The following is a 13,788-nucleotide window of genomic DNA, read 5'->3' as shown; positions in this document are numbered from 1 at the left end:
CCCAAAACATGATTACAATGTGTATCATGAACTGTGTATATTATCTGAATAACTCGACAAAAATATGGGATGTATACAAACACTAATTTCCTATGCACAACAGTTTCCTCAACATTCACACATTTTAACGCCACAGGGGCTTTACACGAACCACAAATCAGGAATCCTTCGTTCGTGAAGCTGACCGAGAACTGGAGGTGTGCCAGGAGCAGTTGTTTTATCTGATTTAGACTGGGATCTGAGAGATAACCTCACGTACAGCAGTGAGTCAGACGCCGCTAATAAACTGATGGTTGCACCGCAGACTGCCTTCACAAACATACACTGCAAGAGCTTGTGAACAATGAGTGATTCATTAAGGAGATCAGATGTTCGACCTCTTTAACCAGCAGAACAAAAGAGAGCGCGACATGTTGGAGAAGAATCTGTACGGCAGAGCTCTGAGGCTCTAAACATATTTGTTGACTTTAGCAACAAATATTCAAATTAGAATCATAGACTCCAAACATTCCAAAATACGCTTGAGTTTGAACGTATCCCTTCTGCAAATATTCATTTTGTGGCCATAAATATATTTGAAATATATGCTAAACATATACTGCAAACAGTTGAGCTCAACAAGATATAGGAAACGGAAATAGAACATACCGGTTTATTTAGTTCCAACCTTATATATAATATAACAAAATATATATTTTTTTAATATTTCCAGTTTACAGGCTAAATATATATTATATATATATATAAGCGTAAGAAATCCAGTTCTTCTTCAAATGTGAATTGTAAATGTATTTTCTTGCACTGATATATACAGAGGGCAAAATATATAGTTTTTAATTTGCGTTTAAAATGTCTATATTTATATATTTACACTATTTATAAAAAAAAATTGTTAAAATATATTTATCTAAATATATTTTGAAACGTATTTTAGCAAATATCTTTATTTTGAAATATGTTTGATACATATAATACACAAATATTGAAATATATTTGTATATAATCATGTTATAATTTTTATAGCATCTACAATATATAAATTTTTTTATAACTTAATTGATTAATTATTACTTATTTATTTATTCTGCTCTATGGGAAGAATGAAGAAAATAGCCAGGTATAGGACTCATAAAAATACAAGAAAAAATCTCTGTCAATATGCTAGTAAAATGCATGCTAATAAGCAATTTGTAAATAGTGAAAGCTGGTTCCTACATGAAGGTAGGAACTTACCCTTTTCATTTTCTTAATAAAAACACGTTTGACTCACCCACACTGATGTAGTTGGTGGCCAGGAAGAAGTTCCAGTGTAAGAGCGTGCTGCTGCGGGACGAATCGCTGTCATTGGTGAAGCCTACAGATCTCATGGACAAGTTTGGAGAATCCGTAATGATGCTCTGAGTGCCAGAGAACAGGGAGGTGTTCACAGATGCTGTATCCATATTGCTAAGTCTGCTTTCATTCACATGCAATAGTATTCAACAGCCCCAGCAACAGTCGTGTGTGATTCCAGTTCTACAGACTCCTGACAAAGTTATCCGTCGTCTCCAAACAGTGCTCTTGATGAAGACGAAAGATCCTCTGGTTTCCAGCGTACAGCAGGATGTTCGGCAGATGTTCAGGGTTCAGTGATCGGGGATGGAGGAGCAGCACAACCATCTGATGGAGCTCCGCAGCCAGTAATTGACCTGTAGATGTGATGTCAGTGTGCCAATGACCCGCAGCAAAACCACACCTGAAGAGTGAAGAACACCTGTTCACACACAGCACATGCAAGACTTTCACACAAACACTGGGAAACAACTGACTGACTGACTATTAATACCTAAGGAATCATAATCACACACACACACACACACACACAGACATGGGCATGTTTGTGTGTCATATCAGGACACAACTCTGTATCATGACATGTGTATGAGACAGGTATTACAAGGAGAGGGTGACTTATGAGGACATAACCCATGTCCCCATTTTTCAAAACGCTTATAAATCATACAGAATTAGGTTTTCTGAGAAAGTAAAAATGCACAAAGTTTCCTGTGAGGGTTAGGGTTAGGTGTAGGGTCGGTGAAGGGCGATAGAATATACAGTTTGTACAGTATAAAAACCATTACACCTATGGGATGAACACACTTTACACAAAAACAAACGTGTACGGATTTAAAAACATTATATATCAAATGCATTGTATATTTTCAAATTGTGAAAAGTAGTTAATTTGTCACTCAAGTTATATGACTTTTTAAAAGTGTAAAACCATCATTAAACAGATGTACATCTGAATCTGTGGTATGGCAAAGAGCTTCACAAATAGCTGAAACTAAATCAGAATAATGTAATAATGTTGTTTTCTGGGTCAGACAAGGTTGAAAGATCTTTGACTAAAACCAATCAACTCCTGATGCATCTTACAAAAAGCAGATCTACAGTGACTGTACCAGAGGATGATAGTGTGGTCCTCTGGTATATCATGTATCTATATCATGTATACATCTTAAACCTCTGAGATATATATGCAAATGCACAAATGTTTTTGTCTATTTGGAAATTCCAGTTTTCCAATAAAGTGTAAAGATTTTTAGATTTTTAATAGTGACCAAGTCTAAACTCTGTAAAAAAAAAAAAAAATTGTAACTGTCTATTTTTGTAGTTTTTAAACAGTCCCCCTGAAAAAGTACTGTGAAATAATATATCCTGACCGAAACATATTTATGCATCAAAACTAAAAATAAAACGTTGGTGTTGCCAAAGTTCTGCTATTGTATACGCAGATCCAAGAACATATCCCGAAAAAATATATCTTATCCAGAAAAATTACCATAGTGACATATTTCAAAAACAAACACAACAAAACCAATTATTGTCAAATTGTACATGTTAAATGTCATGTTAAAACATTGTTGCCATGGTACAAAAAAACTACACATACAAAAACAAGGTTTATCTTGGTACCATGCCCAATATAATATAGTATTACCATGGTAATGTCACAGAAACACATGGAAGAATGGAAACTTTCATATCACTGTAGAGAATCAAAACAAATGATGTCATTTCTCAAGTGTTCTCTTTTATTGCATGGCTGCTGTTGAACACTGCCATCACAATCAGTGTCTTCCTGAACACCTCTCTCTGTTCCCTCAGGAGTGGGACTCCGTGAGCGGCGCTAGAGACGGGTCAACTGCCTGCTGTAATCATGACTTTGAGTGCTTGTTGTGTTTGACATGACATGTTGATACCTGAGGATGCAGGACTGGACGTGTCTGCCATGTAACACCTGGCCTCAGGTAACAGACCAGGCGATGACACGACCCCCTCCCTCCAAAACACGACCCTCAGGCTCAGCTCAAACCAATCTGTCTGGCTTAGGATCCACTACATTCCTCAGTAGACTAAACAATGGGAGCTCTGTTAGAAACACTTCACTTGATGCCGGTAGATATGATGCACTGTAAATGTATACCTTTAAAATGAGTAAAGCTGATGAATAAAGTCTCACAGTAAAGTCTGTCACATCGACTGTTTTCAATGTCCTTATTACCTTTCTGCACAATAAAACGTGTCAGTTGCATTGCTGTCTATGGAGGGTCAGAAAGCGCTCAGATTCTTAATCTTAATGAAAATGTATTATAGTCTACATTTATATTAAATGCAATTAGCTGAAGCTAAGAGTGCTTTTTTTGGCCCACTTTAGCAGGACTTAAGTAAAACTTTATATTTCACACACACACACACATTCTTTAATGATCAAGTATACAGCAAGTGCAACGTTCAAACAGTTAAGTGCGCTTCTTTTTCATAAGGGTTGTGTGTGATCAACAGCATTTGAAGCACTAGAAGCTTTATATGCATTGCTTCATAATAAACATTCAAATGCATGATGCCTTTTCATGGAAAATATATATAATACTCTACAATGCTTACCTATTAATGGCTTCACCTTAAAAGAGTATAATGAATTATTAAACCATCAATAATTAATTTCAATTGTTGCTTGCACTTGTGGTACTTTTTTTGCATGTCACCAACTAAATTTGTTTAACTTCTTCAGCAAAACTTTTTTTAATATTGGTTGTGAACTTGGTGACTGTGATTTGGTCTGCAGATTTTATCAAAATAAATAATTTATAAATAATATTTTAGATGCACAGCATACACACACACACACACACACACCCACACACACGCATGTTTGTTTTTGTGTGAAGTGTGTTCATCCCATAGGCGTAATGGTTTTTATACTGTACAAACTGTATATTCTATCACCCTTCACCAACCCTACACCTAACCCTAACCCTCACAGGAAACTTTGTGCATTTTTACTTTCTCAAAAAAACTCATTCTGTATGATTTATAAGCGTTTTGAAAAATGGGGACATGGGTTATGTCCTCATAAGTCACCCTCTCCTTGTAATACCTGCGTCATACACGTCATTATACAGAGTTGTGTCCTGATATGTCACAAAAACATGCCCACACACACACACATACCCACACAAACACACACACACACACACGCACACACACATGTGTATGTGTGTGTGTGTGTGTTTGTGTTTGTGTGTGTGTTAATAAATGTATATTTATTGTGACATTCATTTTGTGAAAATTATGCACATTTCCTCCAAAATTATTATTATGCAACCATAAAGTGTTTCTCATTCAATTCTTATACTGTAATGCTCTACTTTACTGTAATAATAATAATAATAAATATTGCAAATAATTGTCATATAAGTAATGTAAAAAAAAATTATATATATATATATATATATATATATATATATATATATATATATATATATATATATGACAACTTTTTGCAATATTTCATATTATGATGATGATGATTATTATTATTATTATTATTATTATTATTACAGTAAAGTATATAATTACAGTATAAGAGTTTAATGAGATACACTTTATGGTTGCATTGCCGTAGTAAGAATGGGGGGAAATGTGCTTAATTATCACAATGAATATACTTTTACTTGGGGTGAAACGTGCGCTGAATTGTTTTCTCTCTGGGGTGAGATGTAACCTGTTCATGAGGTTCTCTTGTATCTTCAGTATTAATGTGACATCAGAGGTTTCTGAAGCTCAATGACTGAATGGGTCAGAGATTTCAGAATGAATCAGAAGCGCTGTTGTTCTCTCATTCACTTCAGGCTCAAAGCAGAGGCAGAGGCACAGACAATTGAACCTCAGTTTTATTAGGAAGCAAGGAAGATGCATTGCCTCGCAAAACGTCCGTTCGGACCCCCGCCACGGAAAGACACACAAAAGCCATTGTGTGCACAGCGCTGACAGGAAACACAGTGTTAGTATGCACGTTTGTGCTTAATTTCCTTCCCTTAACTAATTTAAGACATAAAGAGTGTAACTATTGATGAAAGGTGCAGAATATTTACTTCCGGATGAGTAAAGGCATTTTTGATGAAGCAATATGCGTCCTCAAAGACACATAGCTGATCTGAACCTCCCCCAGAACACAATGCTCTCAATACACAACGTGACATGAGATCTGACCGATCTGACTGAAGCAAACTTCAGCTTCAGCAAACTAAAGCTTCTGCTGGCTTATAGCTGCTTCTCTTTCTTTCCCTGATGTCTGCATGAGAAAGAAAAACATCAGAGACGGTGCACGGTGAACATCAGATGTGTGTTGACAAGCTAACGGCGTAGCAGCTGGCAGGAGTCGCTCAGCTCTACACAGACAGCATGACACAATAGAGCTTTTATTACAGTTTCAACCGACCGCTTCGCATTGCTACTCGCTTAGACGTCCTACTTCACACAGTGTTTAGGCTGAGATTTCCAAAGGAAACGGGCATGACTGAGTCGCCCACACTCACAGACAAAATCTACTTTAAATGGAAGCAAAGTGACTCGGATGAATTATAACCACTGCAGATAAACATCTGAAATCACATAGATAGAAGGGTGTTCCCTGCCTAAATACACTGGTTACGTTTTAATTTATGGCTGTCTGATTCACGTTTAGCCCGAGGCACGGGTCAAGTTTAACAGACGCAGATTAAATCAGGTTTCTCCTGTGAGTAAGTAGAGAACACGGTTTGGATGTTTATATAAAGGAATCTCAAAGAATCTCAAGGAAACATGTTATTGTTTTACCTTAAAAAATGAAAAAAAAAATATATATATTAGCCTTATTACAGTAGAGTAAAAAAAATACATGCATTGGGAAAAAACGTACAGTTTATAATACATAAAAAAAAAATAATAATATATATATATATATATATATATATATATATATATATATATATATATATATATATATATACGTGTATGCATAAAATGTAATGTTTTCAGACCCTAAACTGCATGTTAATGGCATTTAAATTAAAATGTATTACAATTTAAACATATTGAAGGTAATTCGATTCATTTTAAAGTGCTTTTTGACCCACTTATTATCTTAATAATTCATTTCATAATTACTTCCATTGTCTGAAATATGATTTACATGCATTTTTGTATGTTAGTCAACATATCAAAACGAAAAAACAACAACTTTCTTTTCTTCTTATTTTGGGGTGAAATGTCACCTGCACATGTTTTGATGAGATGAACCCACACAATGTCACATCCAATCACAGAAAGACACAGAAAGACCTCTCAAAAACTTCTCATTCGTTGTACCTGAGCACCCGAGTAAGAAGTGTTGGGTTTCAGAAAACAAAACTCTCAGAGAAAAAAGCCCAAGTGAAACTCAGAAACTAACTTCCCAATCCATTCTCCAGTTTTACATCTGTGCAAGCCGTGTTTAATGTGCCAGACAAACTTTCCTGAGTAAACTCGTCCGAGCAAAACGTCCTCATTACTAAATGTTGAAAAGAAAAAGTAGAGTGAAAGCATTGTGAAGTCTCACGTTACCTTTGTAAACGGAGGTCTTGAGGAAACAGAAGCAGGTAGTTCAGAGCGAGAGCTGGAGATGATGTGAAACACTTCTCCAGGCACCAGTTTTACAGATCCCATCCACTTTCCTACAAGGAATATGCCTTATTCATTGCAGGCAAAGGCTTCGGGCACACAGCTGCACACTGCAGGTAAAGGAAGCTGTCATCTGAAAGCTCTTTGTACACAGTGGGTGTTCCCTTATGGAGCAACAGTTCTCCCTGCGTCGAAATTAGACAAGTAAGGGCAGAGGAGTCGTTCACAGGTGGGCGGGATACGGCTCGAGCGTATGGGAAATGGCCCGTATTGTCTGACTTAGTAAGAAAGACTTAATACTTTGAGTTATATCTATATAGGTTTTTGAACTCTGTCTTTAATTATACACAATGGCATTGGCACAGAGCAGAACGGTGATGCAACATTTAAAATCCTGGCATTTTGTCTGTAGAGACACGCTTCAGATACATTATGTAAACGGGTTAAAAGCAACCCACTTTGGGATCCTTTAACAGAAGCGATCTTCTATGTCTTCATATTTGACTCTAACACTTTTTGGAGCAGGTGCTGTCTGCTGTGCGTTCATAAATCAACACAAAAAGGGTTCAGAGTCCTTTGAAGTGACTTCCCATAACACCTTTTGACGTTTCATTGCCCCACTACGTAGTTAAAACATTTTACTAGAGTCTATAAGCCTTGAAAGGACTCGAGTATACGTCCAAAACAGCATGTTTACTTCTTATCATAGCACCTGAATCATGTTTGCCTTCTCTGGAAATTAATTTCAGCTTCAATACTCTGAATTTCGAAAGACATCCTGTTCAGAGTTGGATCGATTGAGTCATTTAATATGTTTTAAGGTATAATTGTATGGTGTTTTCTGTTGACCTAGTTCAAATAACTACTTGTAAGACCTTTTCCACGTCATGGATCTCTTGCATCACTGTATTATAAAAATAATAGTTATAACATTTTAAAAGAATGTGCTTCAAGTAAACTTAAACAGCACGTTATTTTCAATTAAATGAAAATGCATTATAGTTTAAATGTATATTTAATGCGATAAGCTGCTACTTTTGAATGTGTTTTGACCAACTTAAGACTAAAGTACATCTTTATATTTAAAATTTCTATTGTCTTTGAAATATGGTGAGTGTATAAGAGTGTATCGCCAGATGTACTGACAAGCACTAAAATATGCTTTAATGCAATCTCTATTAAAACATGTATGTCATGTATTAAAACATATTTGTAATCACTCATTTGTAACGATGAAGTTGCAATTTAGTAAATTTAAAATATATTAACAATTAAATATCGAATAACACACCAAGTATGTGCGCTTTAGTATGTCAAAATAAGCACGATGAAAGGTTATTAAAAATCATTATTTAAAAAGTACTTTAAAGTATTTAAATGTATATATTTTTAATTATTAAAAAGTGCACTTTTTAAAAATCTACTTTAGCGTGTGTGAAATATGAAAGTGTACTCTAAGTATACTTAACCGGCCTTTTATTTCATTAATATTATATTATCAGTACAGTTTTTTAAAGAGATAAAGTTTACTACAAGTGCGCATTCAGTACAATTAAGAACGCTTGATTTTTAGAAGGTATAATATATAACGTTATGTTACTAATTAAACACGTTTAGAGATAAATTAAAAAAATACAATAGTGTCATACTGTAGATCCAAATCCTGGCTGAAAACTAAGGTGTTAAAGAGTTCTCTGCCAACACAACACACATACATTACTAAAAACATAGTATTGGGCATTTGTCTCTACCAAGCAGACTCTTGATTAAATTATTCATTTCATCCTACCTCAGATGGTCCAACTGCTGCTTCATCCGCACACAGCTGCCCTCCGCACAACCTCACTTCTGCCTGCAAGAAGTCACACGTGAGTCTCAATGAGAGAGAAAGCCATCCCTATTCTCAAGGGTAAACATGGGGTGCTTCCCTGACTGCCACTGGGAGGAAACAGCCTTCGACAGGCACCGACAAAAACTGCAGTCTGACCTTAATATGGCTTTCATGATCAGTCTTAGGAAAGGAACGAATAAAGATGTTTAGTGTGTGTGTGTGTGTGTGTGTGTGTGTGTGTGTGTGTTCTAATGGTTTGGATAGATCTCAGTGGATTAGAGTAACAAAAAACAGGTTTTACAACAAAGGAGGCGACTTGTGAACAGTTAAACAGAGACTACAAATGAGAGGAAAAGTGAATAAAGAAGAAAGAAGCTATAGATATTCAAAAATGGATTTCATTTCATTTTGTTCTTATACCAATACACATAAAATTGGATTAGATAATATTAAAGGACGCTTCTGTACCGTCTAAACCTAAAGGTACCTTTTTTTGCACTTTTTTTCTGACAGTGTAGTATTTGAAGCTGTGATGCACTGGTGTGTGTTATGAAAATTAGCTGAAAATGTCATCCAAGATGTAGATGAGTTTGTTTCTTCATCAGATTTGGAGACATGTAGCATTGCATCAGTATCTCACAAATGGATGCTCTGCAGTGAATGGGTGCCGTCAGAATGAGTCCAAACAGCTGATACAAACATCACAATAATCCACAAGTAATCCACATCACTCCAGTCCATCAACTCACATCTAATAAAGTGAAAAAGTGACCTGTCTGTAAAAAAAGCTAAAGAAAAGAATAATTAAATCATTTTTTAACATTTTTAACCATGGCCAAAATAGTCCATATAATACATAATAACTTTTCCATTAGTGAAAAAGTCAATTCTCTGTTGTCCTTTCATATCAAAATGTTGTCACTTGTAAATGGTGCTCGATCTATATTTTGTTCCTGATTCAGACAAGACAACTTTTCACTGGGAAAAGGATTTGTACACAGCGTATAGTGCTTACTGCAGTAGTATAGTGTTGCTGTATTAGGACAATAAATTGTTTTAAAGCAGGATGGAGAAATAAATAATGTTACAATAATAACAGATTAGTAGGCATACACACTAGTACCAGTCACATGGCATTTTATAAGTCTACAGACTATATATTAAAATAAATGGATAAGAAAATCAAATTAATTTAAATAAAACAATTATTGACTAAATTGAACGCCTGAAGACTCACGTGTGTCTTCATCTTCGAGTCTGACAAAGTTACAGATGTGTATTTTCATTTAGGATCATAACTGCATTTACATTGCGTGTTACCAGCTTTTTCTCATTATTCGATCATAGTAAATACGTTTCCAGATTTATTCATTCGTTCGTGCCGTCAGTCATTATCTGGTGTGTAACCATCAGACTTGATACTGAACTGAGCTCAGTACAGGCGATTTTTCTATTGTAGACTTCTGCAGCCAAACTGATCTCAAATCAGCAAAGCGTCTGTTACCAACCGACCAATGGAGGGCTCGTGTGAGCGTCACGTGACCAAACACGGAAGTGTTAGATGCATGAACAGTTAGGAGACTGACCTAGATCAGAAAATAGATTCAGAAACTCAATAGATCCCCGTTTTTGTGAACTGAGATAGATGAATTACACGTCCTAAAGGTTTCCGAGCTGAGCAATGCCTCTAGTTCCCGCGAACCAGCCGCAGCTGATCCGCTCGAGTCAGAAAGATGAGTATTACCAGAAGAACCTGACAAACAACGCTAACGAGCTCTTCCACACATTCGCTGGTAACTCACTCACAAACACATCACATGCACGAGCTCCAGTCATTTAGTGCATACACATTTAGATTTTGCTTACATATTTTTTTCTATTAATTCTCACTTACAACTAAATATCAATCAACATGTCTTGCACTAAAACAGTCGCAGTATTTATTTTAGTATTTAGTACATTGAAATTGTAGTATTTCTTTTTAAATAACACAAAAAAGTATATAAAACTATTAGTAAATTCAAAAAATATAATAATATATCAATAAATCAAATATAACACTGGTGCATAATTATAAGAGTAGTATCCTATTCTGATTTTTTATTTAAAAAAAATGAAAATCTTGTTTTCTGTTATACATCCCCTTTAATAGAGCTGTTTATTCAAAGATTTATTTGTTTATTTTTCTTGAGGTTCCAGACATTGGCTTCAGTGGAGGAAGGAAATTGAATTACTGTCTGATCTGACCTACTATGTCTTAACCACTTTATCTGGTGAGTTAGTCACTGCAGTACTGCTGATGTGTTCCTCGTCTGAGCACGTGTGGAGTTTGAGAGCCCTGTGTTGTTGTCTGTTTCATTAAGGATACCAGACGCTGGGCGAGGAGTATGTGAGCATCATCCAGGTGGACCCCAGCCACAGAAGAATCCCCTCGCAGATGCGCAGAACCGCGCTCATCCTCTTCCACACGTTTGTGCCTTATCTTCTGGACAAGGTCTTGATCTGCGTTGAGAATGAGCTGGAAGCAGAAGCTCCTCAGACGAGCAGGACCTGGAGTCCGTTGTCACATGTGCGGCTGTGGATTCAGAGAGCTGTAGGGATGCTGACGGAGTCTCAGAGGAAGGCTCTGGTTCCCATCGTATTTGCCCTGCAGCAGGGGATCACACTGCTGTACAGACTCCATGTGGCCGTCTTTTACATCACCGGAGCCTTTTACCACATTGGCAAAAGAGCTACAGGTGTTAGTTATGTAAGTATTTGTTAGGGATGCACAATATTATCGTAATGTTATCGGAATCGGCCGATAATGTAAATATCGGCATCTGCCCGATATGAAAGAATATGCCGATCTTTTACCAGAATGGTGATTCGATTCACTATTTTTGGATCGCAGCATTTAATCTGAGAATGCAAGTTCAGAATAACGTGTCCGGTGTGCGATAGAGTTATTTACTTAGGGGGCGCTGTTGGCCTACTTTTAATGAAAAAACAAAACAAAAACATGACACTTGTAAATTCAATTTAAATAATGTAAATCATTTTATATTTACAGATTTATTAATGTGTTCTTTAACTATTATAAAATCAGTAATGTGGGAATACGATCCTATGTGTTGTATTAATCAAGCACAATGATGCAGCAGAGGATTTAGGTTCAATTCTTTTAGAAGATCTGTATGAGAACAAAATACCATTGGTACTTAACTTCAGTACACACTAATGGCACTAAATAATAACCATGTTCAAATGTCGTGGTATTTACACTGTACTCCAATGTGCTGCAGAGTATACCCTGGTATTACCCTGGTAATGTCCAAAAACATGCTGATATCTTGGGACCTTTGCTTTAAGTGATTTGTTGCTTTAAAACCCCCCAGTTTTCACCATGGCATTGTAGCATTTGCTCCTGAGGCTTTTCTTCAACCAATTCCTCATCATTAAAATCAAGGCTCACTTTTTTTTGTTTTCTTATAAAATGTCCTGTTTTTCTCTGAAATGCACTACCATTCAAAGATTTGGGGGCAGTAAGAATTATTATCATTTTATTATTTTTTAATTTTTTCACCAATGCAGGCATTTTTGATTGAAAAATACAATAATATTAACAGTAATATTAGGAAATAATAACAGTAATATTGTGAAATATTATTATAATTTTAAATAAGTCATTTCTGTGTAAATATGCCTTAAACTGTAATTTATTTCTATGATGTCACAGCCCTATTTCCAGCATCATTCCTCCAGTCTTCAGTGTCACGTGGTCCTTCAGAAATCGTTCTGATTATTATTATTATTATTATCAGAGTAGGATCTGTGTGTGAGCGTGTGACTGTGTTTCTCCAGCTGAGAGTGGGGCATGTGTCTGGGGACGACCCGTGGATCAGGAACAGTTACCGTCTGCTGGGGGCTCTGTCCCTGCTGCAGCTGGGCATCACTCTCACACTGCAGTTTAACAACCTCAGGCAGAGACAGAGAGCTCGACAGCAGTGGAAGCAGCACAGAAACCTGCTCCCCAGGTACTGCTCCACACATCTGACTAATGCTTCGCAGCTCTTTCAATAGAAAAGATACTGTAGTGCCCTAAGGCTGCTTCCTTTCACTGCCTTTCCACTTGCCGCAGAATATAAACCTTTTATTATTATTATTATTATTATTATTATTGTGGTGATGCTTGTATCCTCATGAGGGGAGGTGATGTATCTTGTGTTCTTCCTCCAGTCTTCAGGTCAGCCAGTCGTCGTCTCGATCCTCGCGCTGTATCTTGTGTTTGGAGGAGCGCAGGAACACCAGCTGCACTCCCTGTGGTCATCTCTTCTGCTGGGAGTGCATCACTGAATGGTGCAATACCAAGGCAAGACTTTTATATACAACATACAGCAGTGGTGTCAAGTTCAGCGTCTCTGATCAGTCTGATCAGACATTTTCTTTGTTGCTCTTATTCTAGAGCGAATGCCCGCTGTGTCGAGAGAAGTTCCAGCCTCACAGATTGGTTTTCCTGAGAAACTACAACTAGACTGTGGGATGATCCAGACTTCAGAGAAATGAACTCTGCATTAGTTTTTAATAATTGCATGACATGGAAATGACTTTGTGCATTTTGTACTAAATAGACAAAGAATACACATTTCTTCCTGTAATTTAATTTGTTGATTATGCAGATTATTTAATGGTAACTGTAACATTCCTCAAATAAAATAAGATTGTCATATTTTTAACGAAGCTTGGTGTTTGTATTGCTTCACACATTTTTACATCTCTTTCATCATGCAAGAAACTCATTTTAAAGATATGGAAGCCAGTTTCCATTGCTAAATAAAAAATAAAATAAGGACATTTTTCTCAGAATTACAAGTTATAAAGTAAAAATTGCAAGTAAAAAAAAAAAATCTCAGTTATATATATATGTGTATAATTTATTTATACTTTAAACCATTACAAAAAATAAATAAACAAAAATATATACAAAACTTACAGAAATGGGAAGATGAAAA

The 13,788-nt window shown here is 36.1% G+C and overlaps 2 protein-coding genes across 2 annotated transcripts in view; one reads left to right on the top strand and one right to left on the bottom strand.

Moving 5' to 3' along the window:
* LOC113097250 (1-phosphatidylinositol 4,5-bisphosphate phosphodiesterase eta-2-like) overlaps positions 1-7,139 on the bottom strand; it is a 128,844-nt gene extending 121,705 nt beyond the window's left edge. Inside the window, exons 1-2 of the mRNA XM_026262467.1 lie at positions 6,910-7,139; positions 1,271-1,735 (exon numbers count right to left, since the gene is read on the bottom strand). Of these exons, the coding sequence (XP_026118252.1) occupies positions 1,271-1,442 (172 nt within the window). The 5' untranslated portion in view covers positions 1,443-1,735; positions 6,910-7,139. The remainder of the gene's footprint in view (positions 1-1,270; positions 1,736-6,909) is intronic.
* Positions 7,140-10,320: 3,181 nt separating this feature from the next.
* pex10 (peroxisomal biogenesis factor 10) lies at positions 10,321-13,509 on the top strand. Its single transcript, XM_026262477.1, has 6 exons — positions 10,321-10,590; positions 10,990-11,070; positions 11,161-11,546; positions 12,641-12,813; positions 13,016-13,148; positions 13,242-13,509. The coding sequence occupies exons 1-6, from the start codon at positions 10,479-10,481 to the stop codon at positions 13,308-13,310; spliced, it is 954 nt and encodes a 317-aa protein (XP_026118262.1). The 5' UTR covers positions 10,321-10,478; the 3' UTR covers positions 13,311-13,509.
* The last annotated feature ends 279 nt before the right edge of the window (positions 13,510-13,788 follow it).

The sequence above is a fragment of the Carassius auratus genome, unplaced genomic scaffold (assembly GCF_003368295.1).
Source record: "Carassius auratus strain Wakin unplaced genomic scaffold, ASM336829v1 scaf_tig00216162, whole genome shotgun sequence".
NCBI lineage: Eukaryota > Metazoa > Chordata > Actinopteri > Cypriniformes > Cyprinidae > Carassius > Carassius auratus.
The sequence above is the reverse complement of the archived record's forward strand: the minus strand, read 5'-3'. Positions and strand labels throughout refer to the sequence as shown.